Source organism: Crotalus tigris, unplaced genomic scaffold, assembly GCF_016545835.1.
Source record: "Crotalus tigris isolate CLP2741 ecotype Arizona unplaced genomic scaffold, ASM1654583v1 scf7180000018856.1329670, whole genome shotgun sequence".
NCBI lineage: Eukaryota > Metazoa > Chordata > Lepidosauria > Squamata > Viperidae > Crotalus > Crotalus tigris.
Window position 1 is genome coordinate 283460 of NW_024097237.1, and position 14766 is coordinate 298225.

At 42.3% G+C, this 14766-nt stretch overlaps 1 protein-coding gene across 1 annotated transcript in view; it reads right to left on the reverse strand.

Moving 5' to 3' along the window:
* Positions 1-13734, reverse strand: part of OBI1 (ORC ubiquitin ligase 1) — a 38002-nt gene extending 24268 nt beyond the window's left edge. Inside the window, exon 1 of the mRNA XM_039356984.1 lies at positions 13521-13734. Within this exon, the coding sequence (XP_039212918.1) occupies positions 13521-13592 (72 nt within the window). The 5' untranslated portion in view covers positions 13593-13734. The remainder of the gene's footprint in view (positions 1-13520) is intronic.
* Between the last annotated feature and the right edge of the window lie 1032 nt (positions 13735-14766).

Here is a 14766-nt window from a genome sequence, read left to right on the forward strand (position 1 = left end):
GCTGTAGGAAACAGGGTTCCAAAAGAGGCAGTTCATATCTTTAACAAGCATGGGACACCCCTTTCCAAAGCAAGTTGTGGGCATCATATCTGAACACATAACAACAGCTCATGGATAAGGCACCCATTCCATTGCTGAATCTCCATAACTCAGCAGAGGATTTCAGCACTCGGTCCCTTATATACAAACAAGGCTTCACATGATCTGGGAACGCTTACAAACTAAGTTCCTAATCATACATAGAGAAATAAACCACCCCCGGCTCCATCATTTTAAATCTCCCCACTCAACATAAAGTCAGAAATCAACCCTATGAAACTGGCACTTGAAACTGCCTGTCTCATCTCCACGTTGCTCATGCTCCAATATCTCAGGGGCTCCCACAAAGAAAAGTGAGTCAAGCTACTCTCCAAAGCACCTGAAGGCAGGACAAGCAGCAAAAGATGGAAAGTAATCAAGGAGAGAACCAATCTAGAAATAAGGAGAAACTTCCTAACAGTGAGGACAATTAACCACTGGAACGGCTTGCCTCCAAAAGTTGTGGATGCTCCATCACTGGAGGTTTTAAAGAAGAGACTGGACAACCATTTGTCTGAAATGGTAAAGTTGCCAACCATGGCAAACTTTAAGACTTGTCAACTTCAACTCCCAGGGATTCCCCAGTCAGCATAGATAGCTGAGGAATTCTGGGGGTTGAAGTCCACGTCTTAAAGTTACCAAGGTTGGAGACCCCTGCCCTAGACCCTTGACCAGGGGGTTGGACTAAAAGACCTCCAAAGTCCTTTCCAACTCTGTTATTCATTAGGGTTTAGTGCCCGAATCGATTGCAATAGGGTTAATACGTCAATTCCCTTATGTTTACAGATACATGGGTCTGTAACAGAGTTGTTGCAGCATTCTACTCTCAAGCTGCTTCACAGAGAATTGGAAGTGTGGATAGCATGACCTGCAACTCCTCAAACCAACTATCTCCCCCCCCCCATTGCAATGCTGCCCTCCACAGGTGCACCTGTTCCTAAGAAAGGATCAGATGTCCAAAGAATTGTAGGCCAGTGCTTTGTGAGCAGTTCTGGACACTCCAAAAGTCCTTTCCTCCTTCAAATCTTAAGTGCTGTATAACCCTAGTGCAGGGGTAGGCAACCTTGGCCCTTTTATGACTTGTGGACTTCAACTCCCAGAATTCCTGAGCCAGCATGGCTCAGCTTGGAAACCTCTCCCTTTCCCCTCAGCATGGCTGGTTCAAGAATTTAAGTTACCGAGGGATCTTACTGTTAACTAGGTAATGATGCTGGCTGGAGACGTCTGGGAGTTGAAGTCCAGACATTTTCAAAGAGTCAAAGTTGAGGAACACCATAACAACAACAACAACAACAACAATAATAGAGTTGGAAGGGACCTTGGAGGTCTTCTAGTCCAACCCCCTGCTCAGGCAGGAAACCCTATATCATTTCAGACAAACGGCTGTCCAGTCTCTTCTTAAAAACTTCCAGTGTTGGAACTTTCACAACTTCTGGAGGCTGGTTGTTCCACTGATTAATTGTTCTAACTGTCAGGAAATTAGGCAAACATCATACTTGCCTGTGGCCTCGCGGTTTCCACAGAAAGTTCATAACCAGTCAGAAAAAAAAAGACATTTATATTTGGCTTTGTCTCAACAGCTTGATGTTGTCAAATGACTGCTGTCTCAACAATAGAGGATTTTAAAACTTACTGGAAATTAAAAAAAAAAAATCCAAAAATCAGATTGCACATTTCTTTCTAAGAAAGATCACTTTAAAAAATTCTGTCTTCTTTTATTGGCATTTTCAGTTGACTCTGTCAACCAGAAATGGACAGGTGGTATAAATGTCTCAGCACTTCTGCAGAGTGCTGGATCAGAACATGATTAGATGAGAAAGGACAGGTAGTCTTTAGCGACCAAAGTTACAGCAAAAAAAGTAACCGATGACCACTTTTCACACTTTATGACCATTGCAGCCTGCCCATGGTCATGTGATCAAAATTCGGGTGCTTGGACACTGGCATAGATTTATGACAGTTGCATTGTCCCGGGATCACCATTCGTAACTTCCCAGTTTGTTTCCAACAACAATGGTGGAAGCCTGATTTGCTGAACAGCCACATGCAAGGTCCCTTAGCAACAGCAATGATTCACTTCAACAACTGTAGAAAAAAAACGGTCATAAGATGGGGCAAAACTCACTGAACTCTTGTTTCACTTAGAAAGGAAAGTTTTGGGCCCAGTTGGGATCGTAAATCAAAGGCACCGTTGTTCTGTCCCAGCCTACGTGAGTCCTTGTTATGCTCACAAGGAGAAACTCCTCTTCCAAGAAACAGGCAGGAACCGCAAGAAAAACCAACCCCTTTTATTCTCACAGACCTGAGTCAATGTCCAAGGCAAACAAATACAGTCCACAGAAACTCGATCCTCAACACAAACGGTTATCTTCAGCAACCAGCACCTCCCACCCCTTCCCTTTTATAATTCAGTCAAGGCATGGCTTCCTAATGCCTTCTCCTTTGCCTTTGGAGCCGCACCATTGCATTCCTCTGTCCTACTCACTTCTCTTTCCTGCGCATTCGTGCATCCGTGATTTGTCCCATCTGTTCTTCATCACTGTCCAACTCAGGCTCCCAGCACAGCTGTGTCTCAGCCTGAGCGCGTGTGGAGGGGCCAGGCTCCTCGTCCAACTGTAAGTCTTGGAGCTCCTGACTCTAATGTCACTCCAGGCCCCTCCTCCTCATTTGATTCCTCAGACTCAGCTGCCGGATCCACTGCCTGGTGAGGAATCATGACAACCGCTACCAGAGTCCTTGTAGGTAATTGGATATGGGTTACCAAGTTTTAGAAAATTAAACCTACAAACGTTTCTTCAGACAGCCCATCATTTCCCTTCTTGAATGTGCAAGGAACACATACTTTTCTTGCACATGTGTTTAAATGCCCAATCGGTACACATTGAACAGTTTATCAGAGAAAGAGAAATCAATGTATTTTCTAAACCAGGGATAGGCAACCTTGGCTCTTTTATGACTCCCAGAATTCCTGAGCCAGCCATGCTGAAGGGAAAGGGGGAGTTTCCAAGCTGAGCCATGCTGGTTCAGGAATTCTGGGAGTTGAAGTCCACAAGTCATAAAAGAGCCAAGGTTGTCTACCCCTATTCTAAACCATTGCAGGCAGCCCTCAACTTACGACACACAATTGAGTCCAGAATTTCTGTTTCTGAGTGAAACAGAGATCAGTGAGTTTGGTTAAGTGAGTTTTGCCCCATTGTTACCTTTCAGTTGTGAAGTGAATCACGGCAGTTGTTATATGAATAACACGGTTGTTAAGTGAAATTGGCTTCCCCATTGGCTTTGCTTGTCAGACGGTCAGAAAAGGGGATCCCATGATCCTGGGACATTGCAACTGTCATAAATATGAGTCAGTTGCTAAATATCTGAATTTTGATCACGTGACCATGGGGATGCTGCAACGGTCGTAAGTATGAAAAAGAGTCATGTCGCTTTTTTCAAGGCCGTTGTAACTTTGAATGGTGGCTAAATGAACTGTCGTAAGTTGAGGACTACCTGTAATATCCTATCAAGCGGGTCACCAGTAATTGGCTCAAGACTTAGAAGACAATAAAGCAAAGGCAAATTTCATCTCCCGTGTAACTTTTCAAGTTCAAGGGTAGCTAGGTAAATGGAAGTGTAGTCATTGCTTCAATACACAGTAAAATGTTACAATGAAGTTTCATTACCTGCCTTTTCCACCTAATGAGAAGGAAGGACTCACTGGAGAAGAGCCTAATGCTGGGAAAGATTGAGGGCAATAGAAGAAGGGGACGACAGAGAATGAGGTGGCTGGATGGAGTACTGAAGCAGTAGGCGTGAACTTAAATGGACTCCAGAAGATGGCAGAGGACAGGAAGCCCTGGAGGAACGTTGTCCATGGGGTCGCGATAGGTCGGACACAACTTCGCAACTAACAACAACAACTACCTGCCTTTTCAAATAAAGAAACAGGCACATTAATTTTCATTATGTTATTTTGCAGGGGTTCCCAACCCCCGGTCTGTGGCCTGGTACTGGGCCGTGGCATGACAGCAACCGGTCTGCACAAACAAGCAAAGCCCCATCCATGGGATTCAATTAGTACACAAAACCATGTACTACTCTCTGGTCCGTAGAAAAACCTTTCTCCACAGAACTGGTCCTTGATGCCGAAAAGGTTGGGGACCTCTGTTATATTGGATATTTTTGTTGAATAAAATCTAAGACAAAAGAATCCAGAAATAAGATAAAAATCAATCGTTTCCCAATTTTAGCCATACTACTGAAGAATTCACTCAACCAATTTTCCTTCTCCCTCTAGGCAAAAAAACAAAACAAAATCCAGAGCTTTCCCTAAAGAACAAAAAAGTTTTATTAATCCTGCTGAGATGTTCCCAATACAAGGAACATAACTATCTTTACAGAGTATGCAATTTTGTGTAAGATAAAATTCATTGGACCGTGGAGAATTAGGTTTTAAACGCTGATAACTTAACAAGATGCTTATGTATTTTCCTCAAAGAACAAACAGTTTAGAGAAATAACTTTCTGAAGGACATTACTAATAAGATTTCTCTTTAATTGAAAATCCTGCACAAGCTTTGGGATTCAGCATTTCAGAAAAACTCTGCATTGGTCAACAACTCTTGCCCTCTATAAAAGCACTCCTTGTGGTCTACTTTTAATCCCCAAAGTCTTTGCTATTTGTGCTGCTAAGTTCTCCTTCTTTCCAGCAGATTGAAGATGTAACATGAAATTAAATACAAGCCTTATTTCTCAAGTGTTGTGACCTGTCGTTCTCAAATTCAAATTACCTTTAAGTTGAGTTTGACCCCAAGTGTCTTATCTCCATGAGGTTTCTCAATGCTGTTCTCATTTTGAGAACTTCTCAGGTAGTCCCCCATCCAAGTATTTACCAGGTCTGAACTTGGTTAGCTTTTATATAGCCACTTATAATGCCCTGTGTCCGGTCTCCAAACTTGGCAACTTTAAGACTTGTAGACTTCAACTCCCAGAATTCCTCAGCCAGCCATGCTGTTAAAATTCACAAGTCTTAAAAATTGTCAAGTTTGGAGACCTCTCTCCTACAGTACAGGTAGTCCTCAGTGTCCATGACTCCGGGACACGACAACTGTCATAAATATGAACCAGTTGTCAAACATCTGAATTTTGATCATGTAACCGTGGGGATGCTGCAACAGCCATGTGAAAAATAGTCATAAGTCACTTTTTTTCACTGCCATAGTAACTTCGAACAGTCACTAAATGAGCTGTTATAAGTCAAGGAAAACCTGTACAGCAGGAGTTCTCAACCTTGGCAACTTTAAGACTTGTGGACTTCAACTCCCAGAATTCCCCAGCCAGCTTGCAGGCTGAGGAATTCTGGGAGTTGAAGTCCACAAGTCTTAAAGTTGCCAAGGTTGAGAACCCCTGCTGTACAGTGGTATATTCTACAGGAAAATGTAATCAGTTCTCCACATATGCATTAAAGCAGGGATCTTCAAACCTGGCCACTTTGAGACTTGTGGACTTCAACTCCCAGAATTCCCTAGTCAGCAAGTCTTAGTGGCCATGTTTGAGGACCCCCTGCATTAAAGGGTTGAACTAGGTCAGGGGTAGGCAACCTTGGCTCTTTTATGACTCGTGGACTTCAACTCCCAGAATTCCTAAGCCAGCATGGCTCAGCATGGAAACCTCTCCCTTTCCCCTCAGCATAGCTGGCTGAGGAATTCTGGGAGTTGAAGTCCACAAGTCATAAAAGAGCCAAGGTTGCCTACCCCTGAACTAGGTGATCACCTCAAAGGGATAAGAGGGAAGGGGATTGCTGAGATAGCCAATATGCACAGCACAACTCAAGGAATCAGTTTTACAAACTTCACAACCTTTGTGACATGAATTCTGTTTATCATACCTAAATAGAAAAAAAAACCCAACACAGAAAGCTGGAAGTGATTCTCCCCCCCCCCCATTGATTGGATGGCATAGGAGAGGGGGGGGGGGGAAAGTGATAATTCTATTTCCATTCAAATTTGACACATGAAACTAAGAAGCCAGAAATCAATCCAGTAACTCAGAGAACGGGCAGCGACAATTTGAAGACTGATTTTCTGCATAAATCATTTATGAAATCCATTTGCCTCCAGGTGGAGACTTTCACCTGAAGCAACATAGACTATGACTTAAAGATAGAGCAATTGAAGCTTAAGCTTATTGAAACTAAACAGTCCTGGGTCAGCCTAACACTTAGATCAGGGGTGGGCAACCTGGGCTCTTTTATGACTTGTGGACTTCAACTCCCAGAATTCCTAAGCCAGCCATGCTGAGAGAAAAGGGAGAGGTTTCCATGCTGAGCCATGCTGGCTCAGGAATTCTGGGAGTTGAAGTCCACGAGTCATAAAAGAGCCAAGGTTCCCCACCTCTGACCACATACACCAGTTCATTTAGTGACCAAAGTTACAACAGCACTGAAAAAAGTGACTTATGACCATTTTTCACACTTAACAAACATTGCAGCATCCTCCTGGTCACGTGATCAAAATTCAGACGGTTGGCAACTGACTCATAGTTATGACCGTCGCAGTGTCCCCGGGGTCATGTAAATCACCTTTTGTGACCTTCTGACAAATAAAGTCAACGGGGAAGTCAGATTCACTTAACAACAGTGTCCCTAACAGCTGCACCGATTTATTTAACAACTGTGGCAAGAAAGATCATAACGCTGGGCAAAATTCACTTAGCTGTCTCACTTAGCAACAAAAATTGGTAGCTTAACTATGATCGTATGTCGAGCACTCCCTATACCTAGAAGCCCTGGGTCTCTTGAATGAGCCTACTGTAGGTATACACATGCATTGAGTTGCTAACAATCTCACAAATATGAAATAAGAACGTACAACTGTTCCTTAGGATTGCACATGCATGTCAATCAAGCAGTTTAAACATAAGGGGTCCTTGCTGCTCTCTGAGCTTGGTGTTTTTTTTCTTGCAGACATTTCGTTACCCAAACTAGGTGCACTGATGGTGTTATCTAGTTTGGTAATGAAACATCTGCAAGACAAAACCCCGACCCAGCTCAAGAAAGCACCAAGGACCCCTCCTCACTTCAACCTCGACATACAAATATTCTTCTTAGGGCTGGCTGAGGAATTCTGGGAGTTGAAGTCCACAAGTCTTAAAGTGGCCAAATTTGGAGACCGCTGCTTTAAAGAGACTTTTTCAACTCGGGGTTCAACTGTAACTGTAACTCCCATCCTGTTGGTTTTCCGCAAGCTGCTTAAGGCCTGGCTTTTCCGGCAGGCTTGGGGTTTATAAAATCTGACCCCTGGATGAATGTTACTGTATTGTTTGTCTTGTTAAGTTATATTGTGTTTTTATTGTTAGCCGCCCGGAGTCCTGCGGGAATGGGGCGGTCTATAAATTTTAATAAATAAAATAAATAAATAAAATAAACTTCAAACAGTCACTCCATTAATGGTTTTAAGTCAAGGACTATGTAGTTTGTTTTTTTTTCACTTTTCATTTTCTAGGTAGAGGGATAAGTAAACAACACACTCGCCTCAGTTTCATAAACATGTTTTGGAAACTATGTGGGGTGTCTCATCAAGAACACCGATGGCTTACATCCAGGGTGTTTGTTTTTTTTCCCCTGACTTCCTTCTATCGGTAGAAACTCCCAAACAGCCTCCCAACCCAATATTTTCTCACTGGCAGAATAAGTAAAATCTGCTTGAGAGGTTCTTCAAAATATCACAGGGGTGAGAGTTGCAAAGAGAGGGGGAAATTGGTAGAGAAGATTGGCTGTCTTTCTTTTCTTTTGGCTAGAACAGGGGTAGGCAATCTTGGCTCTTTTATGACTCAAGGACTTCAACTCCCAGAATTCCTATGCTGGCTCAGGAATTCTGGGAGTTGAAGTCCACGAGTCATAAAAGAGCCAAGGTTGCCTACCCCTGACCTAGGCCATCTAATCTAAATAAATAAAATATAAACCTAATAAATGGTATAGGGCAGGGGTAGGCAACCTTGGCTATTTTATGACTCGTGGACTTCAACTCCCAGAATTCCTGAGCCAGCCATGCTGAGGAGAAATGGAGAGGTTTCCAAGCTGAGCCATGCTGGCTCAGGAATTCTGGGAATTGAAGTCCACAAGTCATAAAAGAGCCAAGGTTGCCTACCCCTAGGCCAGAAGGTCCTAAGTAGGATTTTACCTCAGGAACATTTCTGCTGGCAGAGAAAAAAAATAATGGACGCAAGCCATCTGTAGAACAGATAGTCTTTGACTTACAACAGTTCAATCAGTGACCGTTCAAAGTTACAACGGCACTGAAAAAAAGTGACCTATGGCTGTTTCCCCCCGGTTACGACCTTTGCAGCATCCCCATAATCATGTGATCAAAATTGAGATGCCTGGCAACTGGTTCATACTTATGACCGTTGCTGTGTCCCAAGATCATGTGATCACCTTTTGTAATCTTCTGACAAGCCATGGGGAAGCCAGATTGACTTAACAACTGGGTGACCAACTTATCAACTTCAATAATTTATGATCTTAAGTCCTGGATAGGAACCTAGTCACCCGCTTAAGACTGCAGATCTATAAATGCATTTTATTTATACTTCATATTTCTTAACTTGCCCATCTCCTTCCCTCTGCATTCATGATCCAGAGATGCTTTACAGTGCCTGAAGTTAAATCTTTTTTTTTTTTTTTGTTCCCTCCAGTTCCTCTCCCATTCTTCAGAAAGAGAGAGGGTTTGGGTTTTTTTAGATTCAAATGAGTAATTGTGCTGTTTTGTTTTCTTTTTCAAAACTGAAAATCACCTAGAGAGATTCCTATCTTAATACCTGCCCATTCCTGATCTAAACCAATACATCTTTGTCCTTAAATTATACTCCAAGCAACTCTGATGAAAGAAATATGTTACACGATAATGACCCAACCCCACATATAATTGCCAATATTAAACTAATAATGAGAAGGAAGGACTCACTGGAGAAGAGCCTAATGTTGGGAAAGATGGAGGGCAAGAGAAGAAGGGGACAACAGAGAATGAGGTGGCTGGATGGAGTCATTGAAGCAGTAGGCGTGAGCTTAAATGGACTCCAGAAGATGGTAGAGGACAGGAAGGCCTGGAGGAACATTGTCCATGGGGTCGCGATGGGTCGGACACGACTTCGCAACTAACAACAACAACAAAAAATCCATACATCAGCCTATTTTCTATATAGAATATAAACTGAAAATCACTTAAAGGTTCCTAACATCTGCCCATTCCTGAGCTAAACCAATAATCATGGTTCTTAAAGTATACGCCAAACTCTGAAAAAAAGAAATACTTCACACAATAATGACTCAACTGCACTTATAATTGCCAATATTAAACTAATACCCTCCATACTTCAGCCTATTTCCTATATAGAATATAAAGCAAACGAACTGCTATTTGAGCATTCAGCTACAAAGTTAGGAGTTTGTGAATCTTATTCTCTCTGTAGGAGAGAATCATAATGAAGATGCTTATGCTGGTCTATGACTGTAATAAAGATTTGATTAGTCTTTGCCTTCTTTCTTGAAAATGAAACATTCGTAACACAGGACCAGTGTTCTAGTAAAGTAGGGCTTGAATTTTGGGCCTGGGATCAGAAAGAAGCATGTTCAAATCTATTTGACCATGGAATTAACTTGATTTGGGCCCAGATTTTCTCTCTCAGCTCAATCTACTATATTGGACTGGGGATAAAAAAATTAAGAGCATCCTATTATACATATTGCCCTAAGCTCCAAGAAGGCAGGGAATTCATAAATTTAATCATGATAATTATGCGTTTATCTCAGATTACGGTAACACCCACTGTGATGAATTCTCACCAAAAAATAATCAAAATATGCAAGTATACTGGCCAGACTAGAATCCGGTGTACATTTAAGATACCGTAACACATCTGGGATCAAATGACAGGGGCTTCCTGTTAGTTCTGCTTTTGCTTTTTCAGGATAAGTGAAAATCCACTTCCTCTTGTATGAGCCAGCTCATTGTCTATAGCCAGAATGCTGGCTGGGGTATTCTGGGAGTTGAAGTCCACATATCTTCAAGTAGCCAGGATTGAAATACACTGGACTCTAGTCTTCATCAGAGACCAGGTTGGATGTGTAGCATTGAAGGAAGCAAGTTTGTTAACTCTACAAGAAGGGCTTCCACTTCCACAGGTGAAGTGTGTGGCAGCAGCCCAAAAAGCTAACACAATCCTTGGTTGTATAAACAAAGGCATAGAATCAAAATCACGTATTAGTACCGCTTTATAAAGCCCTTAGTAAGACCACACCTGGAATACTGTACCCATTTTTGGCCACCACATATCCCCAAACTTTTGAGACTTTGGAAAAAGTGCAAAGAAGAGCAACTAAGATGATTAAAGGAGACTAAAACATATGAAGAACGGTTGCAGGATTTGGGTTTGGCTAGTCTAGAGAAAAGAAGGACTAGGGGGGACATGATAGCAGTCTTCCACTATTGGAGAAGTTGCCACAAAGAGAAGGGGATCAATTTATTTTCCAAAGCACCAGAGAGCAGGACAAGAAACAGGTGGAAACTAATCAAGGAGAAAAGCAACCTGGAATTAAGGAGAAACTTCCTGACAGTTAGAACAATTAAACAGTGGGACAGCTTGCCTCCAGAAGTTGTAGGTGCTTCCTCACTGGAGATTTTTAAGAAGAGACTGGACAGTCACTTGTCTGAAATGGGATAGGATATCCTGCTTGAACAGAGGGCTGGACTAGAAGACCTTCAATGTCCCTTCCACCTCTATTCTGATTCAACTCCTTCCTAAGGAGTGGTAGACTCCATGGCTGCTTAATTAAGCAACGGTAAAAACTGCCCAGCTAGTACTAATCTTACAACCTTTAAGAGTCCAAAATTTCTGTTGCTAAGCAAGACAGTGGTTGAGTTTTGCCCCACTTTACGACCGTTCTTGCTGCAGTTAAGTAAATCACTGCAGTTGTTAAGTTAGTAATACCACTTGTTAAGTTAGTTGGTTGTTAAGCAAATGTGGTTTCCTCATTGACTTTGCTTGTTAGGTGACAGGTCACAAAAGGTGATCACAAGAGCACGGGACCTTTGCAACCATCATAAATATAAGTCAGTTGCCAAGAGTCTGAATTCTGGTCACTTGACCCTGGGGATGCTGCAGCAGTGGTAAATGTGAAAAATGGTCCTAAGTCACTTTTCCCAGCACTCCTGCAACTCTGAGCAGTCACTAAATGAATAGCTTTAAATGGAGGACTACCTGTACTGTTACATCAGACCATTAGTAGACATTAATACTATTTTGACATTCTTTTATCCTTATTAATTACATCTTTAAGTGTTCCTTCTATACAGAAAAGGGAAGAAAAATGGTGCAATTAATATTTTTAAGTGAAAATGAAAAAGATGAGAAGATGAGAGAAGCAACCTAGAACTAAGGAGAAACTTCCTGACAGTTAGAACAATTAACCAGTGGAACAACCTGCCTCCAGAAGCGGTGAATGCTCCAACACTGGAAGTTTTTAAGAAGAGACTGGATAGCCATTTGTCCGAAATGGTATAGGGTTTCCTATTACTATTATTATTATTATTATTATTATTATTATTATTTTGCCTCTGCGTCAGTGACTGTATTGTGGCACGATGGCTCAGTGGTTAAAGACGCTGAGCTTGACAGCTGGAAAGCTGACAGCCCGGATTCGATACCAGAGCAATGGACTGAGCGCCCGTTCCTTGCCCCAGCTCCTGCCCACCTAGCAGTTTGAAAGCATGCGAACGTGAGTAGATTAACGGGTACCACTTTGGTGGGAAAGTAACAGTGTTCTGTGCATCTTTGATGTGTAGCCATCCTGGCCACACATGACCATGGAAAATGTCGGCTAAGAAATGGAGATAAGTACTAAACTAGATTCTGCAGGGAAACCTTTATCTTTATCTTTTTGTAAAGGTAAAGATAACCTTTACCCAATAAAACAATTTCTTAGAAGCCAATTCAGGAGGGAAAACTCAATAATGGACCGAGCCATTAGGAAAACAATCCCAATTCTGGAAAAAAAAAGAGAGAAAAGTCTTCCTTCCTTGGGCCATGACAGTCACAGTCTCACCTAAGAGAAAAACTGGAGACCTCATAAATTTAACAAACCCAGAAGGATAAGGGACAGTGGAAAGCCACAGCAAATCAGAGAAAGTGCAGACAATAACAAAGATCTGAAATCACTGTAGCTCAGAATGAGCCGTCACTACCGATTTACTTTCAAATCTTCTCATGCTTTTTGAACTTAGAAGAAAAGTGAGGGAAACCCAATGAACTTCAACTTCAAGAGGAGCCTTTCAGCAATCCATGCAGGTAGTCCTCGACTTACAACAGTTGATTTAGCGACCGTTCAAAGTTACGGCCCCGGAAAAAAAGTGACTTATGAGCATTTTTCACCATTACAACTTTTGCAGCATCCCCACAGTCTTGTGGTCAACACTGACATGCTTGGCAACTGGTGCATATTTATGATGTTTTGCTGTGTCCCGGTGTCCTGGGATCACCTTTTACGGCTTTCTGACAAGCAAAGTTAATGGGGGAAGCCCATTTAACAACCACAAGAACTGCAGCGATTCACTTCACAACTCTGGCAAGAAAGGTTTGCAAAACAGGGCAAAACTCACTTAACGTATACGTCTCACTTAGCAACAGAAATCTGGGGCTCAATTCTGGTCGTAAGCCCGAGGACTACCCGTTATGGGCTAGGGATAGACGGTGGCTCTCCCCCGCCCCCCCCCGTCATTCGGCCTACCTTGTTTCTACAACCTCGGTTGAGAACCCACCAACAGGTTACCCACAACTACTGACAAAAAAAACCTACAATCCTAAAGTCCTCCGCGTGAATCGCCCATCCAAGGAGGAAACATACAAGACGGAAGAGAGAAAGAGAGAGAGAGAAAGGGGGGAAAAAAATTCTTCTTTCCAGATCTCTCCTTTCCTTGCAAGGGGATTTCCTGAAGCTCCGCTGCATTTGCACGGCAGCAAGAATCATTCTAATTTTATTTTTTTTTCGGAAGCCGATAATTGAAGTAACACTTGGAAAGCGGAAATAGAGCTTCCCCCGAAAGCAGAATCCCCGGTTTGCTTCCCATGCCATTCCACCTACCTAAGGCCTTCCTCCTGCCTCGAAAAAGCCACCGCAGCCTCTAAGCTTCCGGCGAGCCGTTTCCAAAGCTAGGGACAAAGCTAGAATTTAGAAATAATCGCCCATTCAAGCCACGCGAGAAAGGGGTGGAAGGGGTGGGAAGAGAAAAAGAAGAAAGAACGCGTGGAATTAAAAGCGCTTCTCCTCCTCTCCCTAATCGAGGGGGGGCTTTTTCCTGCGTCCCACGCGCATTTTGCAAGGGAGTGGGGCGTCGGCGCCGGACACGTTCCACTCCGCGCGGTCCCTTTGTAAAAAAAAACCCCAAAACGGCGAGGGTGGCGTTTACCTTTCCCAGGCAAATGTGGCAAGTGATGGGCAGCGTGAGAGACAATGTAACACTCTGAACGTTCTGAGCCATTGTGACGTTTCGAATCCCGCGAGCGTGAAAGTTCCAACCCACAAAGCTGCAAGCGCCGCAGCAGGGACGGAAAGGGGAACCCCTCGCTCTTCAACTCTCACGCTGCTTAAGGCTTCGCGTACGGCGAGCCACCGAGGCCAATTTCCTCCGTGAGAAGAGAACGCTTTCCCTCTGCCCCCCCCCACCCTCACCCGAACTCTCCTCCTCGAAGAGGGCGGGGCTGAGACTCAGGAGCTCCTCGAGCGCCACGGCGGGCGGTTCTCAGGGAGGTTACTCTCGTCTGACCGTTTTGAAATAAAATAATAAAATAAAGTCAGGGCAATTTGGGATTCGTTTCACTCCAAATGCAAAGCTGGGAGATGTAGAGAATGATCGGAAAGTTGGGTTTTCTATAACTGAATCGTTTTCGAATAACCAGGAAGAAGACGACCCTAAATTGTCTGATAAAATAGCATGGAATGGAATAGAATTACAGAATAGCATAGCATAGCATAGCATAGCATAGCATAGCATAGCATAGCATAGCATAGAATAGAATAGAATAGAATATGCAATGGTATGGAATAGAATATGGAATGGAATGGAATAGAATAGAATAGAATAGAATAGAATAGAATAGAATAGAATAGAATAGAATAGAATAGAATAGAATAGAGAAGAGAAGAGAAGAGAAGAGAAGAGAATATGGAATGGAGAATAGAATGGAATATAGAAGGGAGAATAGAATAAAATATGAAATGGAGAATAGAATAGAATATGGAATGGAGAATAGAATAGAATAGAATAGAATAGAATTACAGAATTGAATGGAATGGAATAGAATAGAATAGAATTATAGAATAGAATAGAATTACAGAATAGAATAGAATAGAATTACAGAATTGAATGGAATAGAATAGAATTATAGAATAGAATAGAATAGAATAGAATAGAATAGAATAGAATAGAATAGAATTACGGAACGGAATGGAATGGAATAGAATAGAATAGAATTACGGAATGGAATGGAATAGAATAGAATAGAATAGAATAGAATAGAATAGAATAGAATATGCAATGGAATAAAATAGAATTATAGAATAGAATAGAATAGAATAGAATAGAATATGGAATGGGATGGAATAGAATATGGAATGGAATAGAATAGAATAGAATAGAATAGCAGAGTTGGAAG